The 14,952-nt window shown below is 34.8% G+C and overlaps 1 protein-coding gene across 3 annotated transcripts in view; it reads right to left on the bottom strand.

The window, feature by feature from the left end:
* LOC107648868 (aldehyde oxidase 3-like) overlaps nt 1-14,952 on the bottom strand; it is a 159,603-nt gene that overhangs the window by 43,551 nt on the left and 101,100 nt on the right. For 2 of the 3 annotated variants that reach the window (XM_056794171.1, XM_007494930.3), the window contains exons 23-32: nt 14,790-14,877; nt 14,451-14,537; nt 12,693-12,884; nt 12,101-12,328; nt 8,996-9,091; nt 8,520-8,648; nt 8,137-8,211; nt 6,263-6,315; nt 3,138-3,252; nt 1,302-1,367 (exon numbers count right to left, since the gene is read on the bottom strand). In XM_056794171.1, the coding sequence (XP_056650149.1) occupies nt 1,302-1,367; nt 3,138-3,252; nt 6,263-6,315; nt 8,137-8,211; nt 8,520-8,648; nt 8,996-9,091; nt 12,101-12,328; nt 12,693-12,884; nt 14,451-14,537; nt 14,790-14,877 (1,129 nt within the window). The remainder of the gene's footprint in view (nt 1-1,301; nt 1,368-3,137; nt 3,253-6,262; nt 6,316-8,136; nt 8,212-8,519; nt 8,649-8,995; nt 9,092-12,100; nt 12,329-12,692; nt 12,885-14,450; nt 14,538-14,789; nt 14,878-14,952) is intronic. The other variant, XM_056794172.1, reaches the window with a different exon arrangement.

Here is a 14,952-nt window from a genome sequence, read left to right as displayed (position 1 = left end):
AAAGGCTAAAACACAGTCCTTATGCTAAAGAAGTCCACCTTCTAAGATAATATGTCAATAAATATGTAAGTATAATATATATAAATGTATTATTATATGTAATATCTATATTTTATATATATGCACATATATATATATATATATATATATATACACACACACACACACACACAGTGTAAATGAAAGGTAATCTTGGAAAGAAGGGACTAGCAGCATGACTGGGAATGATCTCCTACAGAAGGTGAGCTGAGTCTTGAAGGAACGAAGGAAGCCAGGGAAACTAAGAGACAGAAGTGAGGAGACACAGCATTCCAGACATGGAGGACAGCTGAGTATGGATTAGAAAGGGGAAAGACTTAAAGTCGATTGGGGACACTAATTAGGGCCACTGCATTTGTCCAAACAAGAGGTGATGTTACTGGGTGGTGGTTATATGAGTGGAGAGAAGGAGATATATAAGATAGATTTTATAAAAGTAAAAATGGCAAAATCTGACAAATGTTTGAAAATATGGAATGCATGCTAAAAAAAAAAGGCTAGTGTGACAACTAGTTTACAAGCCTGGGTAGCTGAAGGATTTTCTCCATGGTAACTGGAAAATTGAAAATATGGGAGGTTTAGGGGATATAAAGGTGCTTGAGATGCCAGTGCACTCAAAAGGCAGTTGGTAGTATGAGACTAGAACTTAGAAGACTAGAATTGGCTATCTAGATCTGGGAATCATTTGCACAGAGTCAATAACTAAACTCATATGCATTGATGAGATCGCCAAGCAAGATAATATATAAAGGGAGAACAGAAGAGAGTTCAAGAAAAAGCATCCATCAAAGGAGACTAGAGTGGTTAGGCAGAAAAAAAGAAAAATGAGAGCAAAATATCTTTAATGTTTTTCTCAAGTTTTCTAAAAACAGGATCATTTTATGCTAGCCATACACTGGAAAGAGAAAATTGTTTAAATTCCTTTTGTTGTTATTCATCTTATACAAACTAGTGTTTGCTACTGGCACTAAAAATCATTACTAAGTTTCTTCAGTGTAGCATTAATACAAAGCTGTTTAACAAGTCTTCTCCCATGATATTAGGGGTAATGTATTGGAAGGCTGAGGGAACTGGAAAAAGGAAATCAAATATTCTATCACATTGAGTCCAAATGGTAACATATTAGTGGCAACTAAAAGGAAGATGGCAGAAAAATCAATTAGGCAGAATGCAGATTTCCTCATAACATAGCCATTATTTAACAAGCAGAAGATTTTAATGAAAAAAATTCAATGACACCACTTAACATTAAATGCACATACCTGTCCTATATCTATAGCAGGATTAATGCTAAAACAGGCATCCATGACTATGTCAGTTCTGATGTTCTGTATGAAAACAAAATTAACATATTAGGCAGTAGGCTGTATTTCATAATGCATTCAGTAATTAATGATCTCTGATTTTAGAAGTATAAGGCCTCTTAAGAAATGCAAATTACAGTTCCTCCTTAGCTTAGGGCATGTTTTTATGAGCTATCTTCGGGTGTCAGGAATTTACAAATGTCTTGGGCTTATCTTAGATTAATAAACACAAAATCTATCATAAGCTTTTCCAGCTTGATAGGATAAACCAAAGATGCTTGGGTTCCATTGGCACAGTCTTAAAGAACCCAGTATCTCTTCTGCATCACAATAAACTATCAGTAGGATTTTAGTGGAGGCTATATTAAGTAAGCAATACATGTATTTTCTTTCACTGAAAAAAGGGTAATTAGAAAGATCCAAAGAAAAAATTTACTTTTGACAAGAATCCTAAAAATATCAAACTATTTTGACAGTTTAAAAATTCATATCTTTCAAAGAAATGAAAAAAAAAGTTTCTAGCATAGTCAAGATTAATGTCCTATAAAAATAGCTTCAGCAGAGATTGAAAAAAATCTCCTAACTTTATAATAGTGGATACTTTTACAAAATAGAATTTCATTTCCCCTCCTTGCATCTCAAACCATGGCATAATCTAATGGCAACAAGCAATACCCACTGTAAAGAGCATAGGGTCTTAGCCCCAATTTTCACTTAGCATTTAACTCATCAATACTTTAATTTCTCTTAAAGTCCTAGACTTTACAATTTAATAAACAGTCTAGAAAGATATCAAGGGCTTGATATCTTTGTGCATGCCAGCTGACTTGCCAGAAGAAGCCCAAATGAAAGCCTCTGTTGTCTTTTCTTTGGCTAGTCACAGAATTGAATAGGATGCTTCACTACATGTGCCAATTTCCATACCCCTGCCTGTGACCCATAGAAATTCACTACTTGCTGGCTGGTTAATTCTGTAATTGAGTACAATAATTATCACTCAAGGAGAACTTACTGCTCTTGCCAAAAATACTGTTCAGATATCTATCAATCTGTGATGCTGGAAGTCAGAACTTTAGAATTAATTGTTATCTGTACTTGTGTTTTATCCCTCTAAAAAATATGACCTTCATGAAATCAGAACTATATCTTCTATAAATTTATAATTTTCAAAATGAGTAGCCAAATTCTCTGTACATGGTAAATTCTTCATAAATCTTTGACTGAATAAATGAATATATGAACAAAGAATTAATTCAAGAACTCTAAGGCCTATAAATATATATAGCTGCCTAATCAAAGGAGTAATATTTCTGATTTCTTAGGCAAGTAGGGATCAGAACAAAGTAAAACCAAAATTAATGAGGGTGATTATTTCTATGGTGAAATACAGAGAATTGGGACAGTATTGTCCCACCTTTACACTATGCCCTTGGTGAGAAACAGAGTAATAATGAGTTCGATTAGAATAAAGACCTTTGAAAACTCATTGAAGTCTAAATGATCATCTGGAAAGCAATTTCCTTTTTTGCACTGCTCTACTTAAGAGTTTACTCTTTCCTCAGAATTTTAGAAAGAGTCTCTGTGGCTTAAGGCAGAGAAGGCCATTTCAGGAACCCATGCCCATTTAAAAATAAATGGAGATTCAGAAGGAACTAGATAGTCCAATGTCCCTCTGGAAGGAATTAAAGATCCTACCTTATACGTAAAAAATAATGAACATGAACTTTCTAAACTCGTATATAAAACAGCTTGATTTTAACAAATCAGATGATTAAAATGAATTATGTCCCTTACCTTATGTGCTCCTGTTAAGCAGTCAACTTCAACTTCAGAACAGGCAGCTCCATAAACAAAGTATGGATAAACATCACCTTCTCCTTTTACCCAGTCCATGTTTGCTTTATAGCCCCTGATTCAATTTAACATGCATATGATAATTATTCTAAGGAATTGTATTAGGTAATAAAAATTATTGTTTGTTTAATTGTTTTCAGTCATGTTCAATGTGGCCCCATTTGGAGTTTTCTTGGCAAAGATACTTGAAAGGTTTACCATTTCCTTCTCCAACTCATTTTACAGATGAGGAACTGAGGCAAACAGGGTTAAGTGACTTGCCCAGGGTCACATAGTTACTAATTATCTGAGGCTATATTTGAAATCACAAAGAAAAATCCTCCTGACTCAGCACTCTACAAACACAAAAAGGGCATATGATTGCCCTCAACAAGCTCATGTTCTATTGAAAAGATACAACTCATCTTCTCAGTGTACATCAGCAATAAGGGAGCATAGCATCCTCAGGACAAAATATGCTCAGAAGTATATAAAGATGTACGGTCATGTAGGATGAAACCTGAAAAATGGTACTAGAGTTGGGGATTAAGAGTTTATTAGTAAACTAGGAAAGAACAGCTACAATGGAGAGGTCAGGTCAGTAACAATTATAGGGGCTGAGGACAGAGTGGATTATGGCAAATTGAAAGGGAAAGCAAGAGTTTATTAAGTCCATACTGAGTGTCAGGCACTATGGTAAAAGTTTTACGAATTTCTCATTTAATTCTTACAATAACCTTGAGAGGTTAATGCTATTATTATTTCCATTTTACAGTTGAGGAAACAATGACATTGAGGATAGAAAGAAGAGAGACTTTGGCCTAATACATAGTAGATCCACTGGATAGTGGTAAGAGGGTACTATTCTAAAAAATAATTGACCATTTGTGTTAAGAGGAGGCATGGTACAGATGATCCACCTTCCAAAAATCATTTATGTTGACTTTGAAATGCTTTTGTACCTACCTATAAATACACCAATTTTAAATAACAATTCAAACAAAATGAACAAAACTGCCTTGTGAATTCAATAGAACTCTTAAAGTTTTCTAAATTTTCCATTCTATTCCCCTTTGCCCAAAGCTTTTACTCATGCAGGAGATGGGCAGCAAAACCTCTTCAACTAATGGTGAACACTAGCCTAAATTCAACTGTTCTTTCTGTTTATATTCACTCATTTGTAACATTTGTTTTGTGAAAGGTATCACAGTATAGTGGAGAAAAGTCTGACCTTGGAATAAAAAAGATGTGGGTTCAAAACCTGTCTTTACACATATAAGCTCAGTTAATATAGGAAAGTCACAACCTCTCAATACTCTCTGACAACTTTTTTAGACTCTAAATTATAGACAAATTGTATGAATGAAGGAAATTCCCATACTTAGAATGCTCCATGTCCATTGACTCATAGGTATAAACCAAATTTTTTTCAATTAAAAAAATTGAAATATAAATATGTGTGTTTATCACAGTGAGTAATGATTTTTTTAAAAGTTAAAGAGAAGACTTCCCAGAAAGAAAATATGCAATTGAGAACTTAGGGGACAATCATTTGGGATGTTCTATGTTATCATTCATTTAATAAAATTTTATTTAACACCTAAGATTGACAAGGCTGTGTGATACATAGTCCCTAACCTTAAGTAGATTAAAGTAAGCAAGGCAGAAAAGTATAGAGAATGTAAGGAAATACATGGAATCTGTAACTCTAGTGAAGACCAAGAGGAGAAGTGGTTCCTGACTCTAAAAGAGTTACTTGATGGCATAAGGTCACTTAAGATGAAGTGGCATTTGAACTAGGTCTTGAAAGATAGGGATTAATGTGGCAGCACATAAGGGTGAGAAAAAGATATTTTAGATGGGGGGAAACAAAAACAAGGAGGTCATAAAGGGAATGATGAGCTAGTTTGGAGAATGGCAAATAGTCGAGTTTACCTAAAGAGTAAGGAAGGAAAATTGTGGATGATGTGACTGGAAAGGTATAAAAATTCAGATAGCTAGGGTTAGACTTTAGGGATTTATTCTGAGAACTGGGGATCATAAAAATTTCCCAGAAAAAGAATGACAAAATCAAAGTGCTGCTTTAAGATGAATTTAGTAGTAATGTGCAAGACAAAATGGAAAAAGGAGAAAGAAGAATCAGAGAGATCAAATAGGAAGCTACTTCAGTAGTTCAGGAATTAAGTGACAAAGTAATAAAGCCTGGTCTGGAGGTGGTGGCCTTGTGAGTGAGTCTGAGCATTTAAAAGCTAGGGAGAACCTAATGTCACTTGCGGATTAAGTCTGAACTGCCAGATTGGAGATTTACAGTAGAAGTCTGAACACAAAAGAGTGAAAATCAGGAGAAGAGTGGCTAGGGATAAAGATGTAAGTTTGGTAGTCATCCAAAAAGAAAAAAAGATCAGGGCCATAGAAGTACATTAGATAAATAATGAAGTGAATATTTAGAGATAAGAAACAAAAGCAGCAATGACTAGGGACCTACACAACTGAAAACTTTATAACTGAAGGTGAGAAACCAAGGACTCTTGTTCATTTTTCAGTCATGCCCCTCTTTGTGACTCCTTTGGAGATTTTCTTGGTAAAGATACTGGAGTAGTTTTTGCCATTTCCTTCTCCAGCTCATTTTACAGAAGAGACCAAAGCAAACAAGATTAAGGACTTCCCCAGATTCACATAGCCAGTAAGTTGTCTGAGGCCAGATTTAAACTCAGAAAAATGAGTCTTCCTGACTCCAGGCCTGGCACTCTATCCTAGCTGCCCAAGGACTCAACAGGGTTTAAATAAAACTCTATCTGTGTTCAGTCAAGCCTATAGATCAACTGCAATCTCTACCTGAAAGCAGTCAAGATGATGTAGTATAAAGGTGATATTATATAGATCAGTACTTGGGAACTTATGGTGCTGGTGATTCCAACTGCCCCCTTCCCAGTTTTCTGGAAATTTAACTATTCAGTGGGCAAAACAAAAGTGTAATGTAAACATATAAAATGGATGATGGGGAAAATGCCCTTTACCATTTCAAAGGTAGGTTACATTATAATTTTTCATATAGATAATTTTAAGAAAAATTAAATATTCCTTACCTAAAATATCCAGTGGCTGACAGACTAATGCTTTGGGTAAAGGCTTCATTAGCCTATGAAAAGTAATAGTTACAAGAATAAAAAACAATTTAGCAAAATAGTAACATAATAATGTCAATAAATAAGAAACCCAAACATGACTAAGTTGCATGTTATGCCATGATTATCTGGTACATCATTTCTTTTGAAAAATAAAACAATCAATTTTGAGTCAAATTTTGTCATTATGTAAAGAGCTGCTATAAATATCTTTGTCCTGAGGTCCTTTTCCCCTATCTTTGATCTCTTTGGGATACGTGCCTAATGATGGTATTGCTGGGTCAAAGTGTATGCACAATTTTACCACCCTTTGGCATAGTTACAAATTGCTCTCCAAAATAGTTCTACTAATCCACCCTTTTCCCACATCCTCTCTAGCATTTATCATTTTCCATTTTTGTCACATTAGTCAATCTGAGAGATGTGAGGTGGTATCTAAAAGTTGTTTTAATTTTTATTTCTCTAAAAGTGATTTGGAACATTTTTTCATGTGACTAAAGATGGTTTTAATCTCTTCATCTGAGAACTGTCTGTTCATATCTTTTGGCCATTTATCAACTGGGGAATGAATTGTATTCTTATAAATTTGATTCATTTTTCTATACATATTTTATATACAGATACTTGTCATAAAATGTTTTTCTGTTTTGTTTGTTGTTTCTCCTCTAATCTTGGGTGCATTTGGTTTTGTTTATACAGAAAGTTTTAAATTTAATATAGTCAAAGTTGTCTGTTTTACATCTTGTAATGTGTTCTAGGTCTTGTTGGGCCATAAATTTTTCCCTTATCAGTAGATCTGACAGGTACATTATTTTGAGGTCCCCTAATTTGTTTATGGTATCACCCATTATTTCTAAATTATGTATCCATTTTATCTTAGTATATAGATGAGATGTTGGTCTATGCCTAGTTTCTGCCTTACTATTTTCTAGTTTTCCTAGCAGTTTTTGCCAAAAAATTAGTTCTTTCAAAAGCTTGAGCCTTTAGGTTTGTCAAACACTAGTTTATTTTGACTACTTACCACTGTGTGTTGAATGCCTAATATATTCCATTGATTGCTACATTTTAATACATAATCTTAATTTTAAAGAAACTGGGAGGAAAGTACTTAATTATTGATAAATTAATAACATTGTTGCAAATGAGTCCTACTTGGCAATTTTATGCTTTATTAGCTGAGAGACTCATCCCTAAGGATTTATTTCTCATGAGAATTCTACATAATTAATATGTATTAACTGTTTTCATGATTTTGTGTTAGCCTCAGGCCCTCTTACATTTGTTCTGTGCTAATTATTATTGTCTTTTCCTAATGAATTTTTTTAAAGTAGCATAAAGACTTCTTCTAGATCCAAACTGAAGATGCCAATTCAGATTTTCTCTATTAATAGCTGGATCATGTATATTGGGGATATCAATATCATTAGTCCATACCAAGAACATTTTTTAGAAAATCACTACTAATATTCTAATTATTGTGTGCATTTGTTGTGCAAATTCATTTTAAAAGGCTCTGCAACACATAGAACTATTATTTTGATCAATAAAAGGGGACCTAGATTAATTTACTGTTCTATTAAGTATGAAAGTGATTGCTTTTTTTGTGCTTTGTGAATGGTCACAAATGTCTCACAAATGACTAGTCAGTTGCATTCAAGAAAGTTTTAACAGAAAACTGATTATGCCATGCATCCATTCATACCTAAATCTTTTGTCTAATGCAGGAGACTAAGAAAAAAGAAATACACAAATGTAGAACTGACCCTTTATACTGGCGATCTGATGCAAAATACATGCAGTCACAGTGATTTTATTCTTTTACCAATGACACTCACCCATTCTTTCCAAGTACCATTGGGATTCTTGCTGATGATGGGTTCAAGGCGTTTCATTAGAGTTTGACAGGCAATCTGGAAGTGATAACAGTATTAATAATATAAGGTCACACAACTAGTATATTTCTGAGGCCAGATTTGAACTCAAGAAGTTGAGTCTTCCTGACTCCAGACCAGGCACTCTCTCCACTCTACCACCTCGGTGCCCATGCTACCTGTCCTAGTTATTTCATGATAAAAACAAACAAAACTTTGCAATGCTTGTTATTTCAATTCAAATTCTCAAAGAAAAAAAGCATCAGGAGAAACTATTTGAGGCATAAAGGTTCATCTGTAAACAGGTGATAACTATTTAAAAGAAATCTGATAGTTGAGCCCATCACCTGCACCGCTTTTCCATTGACATCTGCTCCAACTGATCCTGCAGTGCTGACAGTATTTGGCACTGCTGCAGTGTTCATTTCACTTAGGTATACATCTGACATTGGTATCTTTAGTTCATGACTGGCCACCTGTTTGACAAATGAACAGATTACTTGCAATTGAAAGACAGCTTTCTTTTCTTTTTTTTTAAATTATTGATAGAATAACTCCTAATCTACATTTTTATAGACATATCCAAGAATATTCCACTTTTTTTTTTAGTTTTTAACTTTATTTTTCTATCACATTTATTTTCCCATCCACCCTTCCCAGCAGATTATATCACTAGTTCTTAAAAATCTTTGGGGTTTTTTTTTGAAGCATTAAATTTTGTCAATGGTGTCTGAGCTCAAATACTTGAAAGTATAACCCTAAATTTGGAAATGTCAAGTGGATTCCAAATTTAACCAAATGGGAGTGGAAAGTTTTTCTTCACCTGTATCATTTTGGTGTTCAGACCTTGTCCCAGTTCAGTTCCCCCATGTGTAATTAATACAGACCCATCTGTATAGATGTGAACCAAGGCAGCGGCCTGGAAAACAAATGCAGAAATTTGTTCTTCTTGCTACCTTGAAGTCAATCTTTAGAAACCATATCAATGTGGAGCAAAGGGGATTGTCAAGTCATATTTGGCATTATTTAATTCTAGCAAAGAAAGAAGTGAAGTTTTCTGCAATAGATAGGCAGAATATTTGCATCATTCATGCTAGTAGAGGTTCCTTTCACTGAGGAATTTAGAAATAAAAGAAACAGAAATGTATATCTGATTATTGGAATTTAGTTATGGCCCCACCATCATTTTCAGTATCTTCTAATACTTACTAAAATGTTTGCTGGGTAACCAACACAAAACTTGATTTTCCTTTAATCAAAGGTTAGGTTTGATCCCACTTTACTTTGTAACTCTTGGATGCACTTATTATATGAAATCAATATTATAGCTATCTTTGGAGGTGTCTCATCACTTTACTCAACTGCAAAGTCTTTAGAAATATATTTTATCAGGGGCAGCTGGATGGCTCAGTGGATGCAGCGCCAGGCCTAGAGAAGGGAGGTCCTAGGTTTGAATCTGACCTCAGACACTTCCCAGCTGTATGACCCTGGGCAAGTCACTTAACCCCCATTGTCTAGCCCTTACTGCTCTTCTGCTTTGGAACCAATACACAGGATTGATTCTAAGAGAGAAGGTAAGGGTGAGAAATATTTTATCTAAACACTGCTTCTCCCTTCAATAAACACTGGACTTAAATTTAGCTAAACTGTAGTCCAACAAGAGTTTTTCCCCTTGCTTCTCTCATCTGCCTGTCATACTAACATCACTGCCTTTCTCTTATATGTAGAGGGGAGAGGAAAGATGAGCAATAACTATCTTTCTCTGTGGTTCATCTGGAAAAAACAAGTATACTCCCTCCACTCTCAAATACCCAAAACACACAAGGATGCTTAGCCTACTCTGTAAAAATGTGTAAGAAATTCTTTGCTTAATGCAATGATCCAGGACAATTCTGAGAGACTTGTGAGAAAGAACTGTGGGAGCAGAAACACAGAAGAAAAACAACTGCTTGATCACATGGTTCTATGGGGATATGACTGGAGATGTAGACTCTAAGCGATCACCCTTGTGCAAATATCAATAATATGGAAATAAGTCAGGATCAATGACACGTGTAAAACCCAGTGGAATAGGCTGTTGCCTATGGGAGAGGGTGTGGGGGGGGGGGAGAGGAGGGGAGGGAAATAACATGAATCATGTAACCATGGAATATTCTAAATTAATTAAATAAAAATTTCCAAAAATATAAAAGAAAGAAAAGAAATTATTTGCTTAGATTTAGAACCTTTTATTTGGTGCTCAACTTCATTGACTCTCACCTAACCTTGAACTGCAGGTTCTTCCTGTTGCCTCGGATTCCACTGCTTGGTTAATTCTGATGTATAAGCATGTCTTGTTCCTCTGACTCTTCTCTTGAATTCAGCAGTCATTAAACTCAATAATCTCTGATTACTTCTAAAATAACCCATTGACCTCTGGCCCTCTGCAAACACATTGTGCTAGTCAGGCCCCCTGCCCTGTCTCTTGTCCATGTAAGCCTCCTAGGCACAGTCCAGCCCTGCTCCTGACCATGGTAGGCCTGGGGGTGGGGGGTGGGGGGGGGAGTGGAGGGGGTAATAGAACACTCTCATTCAAAGCAATCAATGATTAACCCCAGATTTTGATGGCCTCAGAATTTCCTACTCTTTACCAACTTCAGCACTCTCAGGGCTGTGCTTATGGCAGTTATGAGCAAATACAATCCTAAGGTGACAGTCTCCCAGCTCAAACTCTCTTCTCCAGTCAGACCTGTCTCTTTATCATCCCTCCTATATCATGCCCTTTCTTGGCATATCTGACTTTGCTCGAGTTGCTCCTCTGTCTTACATGCCCTCTCTGCTCTCACCCTTTGCTTATTCTTTGCTTTTTAACCTTTACCTTCCTTCTTAGAATCAATATTGTGTGTTGGTTCCAAGGCAGAAGAGTAGTAAGGGCTGGGGAATGGGTGTTAAATGACTTACCCAGGGTCACACAGCTAGGAAGTGTCTGAGGTCATATTTGAACCCAAGACCTCCCATCTGGCTCTCAATTCGCTGAGCCACTTAGCTGCTGCCTTCATCTGCTTATCTAAACTGGTTACCCACTCTTCAGGGCACAGCTTCATTCCACTTTTACCATGAAGATGTTCCTGACCACATAGCTCCCCTTGGTCTCTCCTCAGGACTATGGTGCTTGGTGAGTTCTCACTCACACAGGATTTTATCCTACTATGGAAATGTTCAGGTGTCTTTAGGTTGTAAAGTTGGTGAGAACAAGGTTTCTATGTCAAACTTTTTTCTCTCTCATACTGCCATACATGCTTATTGCTAGCCCATAAGAATTAATGAATAAATAAGTATTGAATTGAATTAAATAAAATTGGAGCTTTACCATTTCTTGATTCAAATAGGTATTGTTCTTGGGGAGACAGTGGCCTGAGTCCCTTCTGTGAATGACTGAAAAGTCCTATCACTGATTTCTGAAGAGACTTGTGTCTCTTGTCATAAGGAAAGCCCTCCCTCAATTATTGTTCTACCTGGTTATAGTGCTAAATTAAGGCAAATTCTCTCCTGTTGGCTTCCATCTATCTGCTTTAGGGAAAGTAAGTAATCAACTCACTATATAAGAATTTTAATCAACCTACTATATAAGAATTTATTAATTGCCTATTTGAATAGCACAACATGATATACTGGGGATAAATACAAAGGTTTTTTTTTAATGAAAATGAAATAATTACTGCTGTTCCAAATATAAGTAAATATAGAATGGATAAATACAAAAAATAAGTACAAAATACTTAAATATAATATAGTTGGGGAAACATTAGCAAATGGGGAATCAGGCAAAGTTTCATGTAGGTGATTTCTTACAAGAGTTTTTATCATGTACAAATAACTCTCATAGACTAATTTTATTAAAGGCCTAGAATTAAAACAAATACATTAAAAATTAATTACAAAATTTTACCTGATGATAATATGTCTTTGGATATCCTACAGAGAATTTCATAGGAATAATGGCAATCCCTCTTTTCTTCCAGTAATTCTGCTGATTAAATAATTCTATGGCCTCTTTTCTGCTATAATATGAAGATTTTTCCATACATTCATCCCAACATCTTATCAGGTTCTTTGGATCAAATTCCTGTTTATGGATTGTTTTATCAACTGTCTTGTACATATTTAGTTCCCTAACCTGATGGAAGAATACATATATTTTACAATAAATATCTGTGGAAAACAGGGTCATATTTGAAACTCATATACAGAGTGTGATTTACCAGTATGAATCAACTTAGAAAGAAAAAGAAATTTCACTCAAGAACCTATGCAACAAAACAAAACAAAACAAAATAAAATAACAAATTTTTATTATATGAGTTGGCTGAGCACAGGAGGGGAAGAGGAAAGGAACAAAGAGGGAACTTAAGCTGATGTAAAAGCAGAAATTTTCCAAAAAATATGTATTTTTAAAAGAAGAAATGTTATGCAACAGTTAAAATAAATCTTGTCTCCAATCTTTTTTTTCTTTTTCTTTTAATCAGTCCCAACTAGATTACCTTCTCTGGTGATAAATTGCATTTAGCTGCCACAGCTGTTATCCAGCTCTCTGTCACAAAGCTGCCCTGGGGAAAACCAAAGCCCCTGAAGGCTGTATTGGAAGGCAAGTTGGTTTTGCAAGCACGACCTTGTATCCGGAGGTTAGGAATTTTATAAGCATTTTCCAGTTTGAGCAAAGCATATTCTATTACCTGAAACATTTTTAAGGATGAACACTGGTTTAGAATAATAAAATAATAAATGTTAGGTGGCATTTCAAAGTATCAACACCCCTTTTCCCAAAAAGGAAAATAATACCTATTCCTCTGGAAGCATAGACATCATAAAAAATATATAAAAATCCTGAACTCATAAATGTATGATTGACCTTCAGTCTTTTCTTCTCTTGCCTAGACAATCCTATCTTCTTTTTTCTTTCTAAGTCTTTTCTAATTTCTCTATGTCCCTTTTAACATATAAAGTCTCAAACTTTACCAACTTTTTTTTAAGACCTAACAAAAATATCCATTTTCTAGTATTTAGTAGTTGCAATAATATTTAGTTGTCATTGAATGAAATGAATTCTGTCCATGATAGTTCTTATTGAAAGAGTCTAATCTCTATTTCTGTCATGGGGTGAGGGGGCTGGGGGGAGTTGACAGCTAAATCAGTGGAAGTTTTGATATTCTCTTATTGCTTACTAGTTATCTTAATAATTCCCTCAATCCTCAAAATAATTTATAGTATGCATGTAATATTTTAAAAAAGAATCAAGTTTTGAAAACTTAAAAATAAAGATTTTTATACCATTGGAAATGCCCAGAGGCATTCTGTATAAGAAAATGGGGCTGAGTTTTGGGAATATAGTATCCTAGTCCATCAAACCAACTAAAAATTAAATGTTAAAAGCCTACATCTATGAAATTCCAAGCATACTGGCAGATCTTCAACAAATAACTGAAAAATGAATAGATATATAAGCCAGTTATGAAACATCAATGGTTACCACTGACCTCATAAGAGAACTTTGTTCTCCTCCCCAGGAGAAACAGCTAAGAGCCTTTAGCAATAATGCTGGAAATTTGATTAGGATATCTGAAGCAAAATTGATAATAATAATGGCCCTAACATTTCTTATAGAAACTTACAATTCATAAAGTACATTCGACACAACAACACTATGAGATAGGTAATGAAAATATTATTATACCAGTATTAAGGAAGAGACAACTCAGACATAGAGAAATTCAAACAGGAAGTAAACAAGCTAGAACTTAGTCTTTGGTTTCCAAGTATAGCGCTCTTTCTAAATGTACCATTCATGGGTAATAACAAAGTCATCACCCACTTTTAGAAATTACACTTGTATTTGAAAATAAATCATAATCCACAGATATTAATTATTTCTTTAATTTTATGAAATTGCCTTCCTAATATTAAGAAAAATGAAAAGTTCAAAAATGTGGGGAGAAGGAACCAAAGGTAAAGGAAAATGTAGAGCAGGGAAATGGGGAAGAGGAACTTTTATTTGTTCACAAAAGTAACTGAGCAAGATCATAAGAATGAACAGAATAAGCAAGAATAGTATTTGAGGTAATATTTCATTTATGTACTTTACAATTCCTTTCTTGATAACTAAAGGTTCATTATGATGTTATATTCCATTTACTAGCAACCCACTAAAAAGAGACCCTTCACAAAACTGTACTCACAAAGACTGTTTTAAATTGATTGCCTTCAATAATGAATGGCATTGCACATTTATGCAAGTAGCTTACCATTTCTGATTCATCTGGTGTACATCCTCCATTAATATAATATTCAATATCTGCTGCCTTGATTTTGCCATTGTTCATGAAGCCTATCTATAATAGGTAAACACATAAATGTGTGAGAACAATTGGAAACTAAAGCACTATAGAGAATAAACAAATAGTAAGACTGTGTGCAAAGTTGCATAATAACTAATTTTGTCTTTAGTTTCCTCCTTTCCTTGTTAGCAATTCATAAGAGAATGTGTTGGTGTAACATGCTGTAGAAATGTGAAATCACAAATCCATCAATATCCTATATTTCCTCTGTCATTTTCTCAAGCACTAACTTCTTTGCCATCTCACCCTATATTTCCCAAGTAGTGGATGTCGTCCTCCAGTTATCAACATGTCATCTCCACGCTCCAAAATAAAACGAATTGGGTGGCCAGTCCTGGAAAAAAAACAAATCAAACCCTTCAGTAACATCCCAAGTGAGTGATAAGGGACAAATTGAATCAATAGCTCA

This window comes from Monodelphis domestica, chromosome 4 (genome assembly GCF_027887165.1).
Source record: "Monodelphis domestica isolate mMonDom1 chromosome 4, mMonDom1.pri, whole genome shotgun sequence".
Lineage (NCBI taxonomy): Eukaryota > Metazoa > Chordata > Mammalia > Didelphimorphia > Didelphidae > Monodelphis > Monodelphis domestica.
This window is presented reverse-complemented; position numbering and strand designations above follow the sequence as displayed.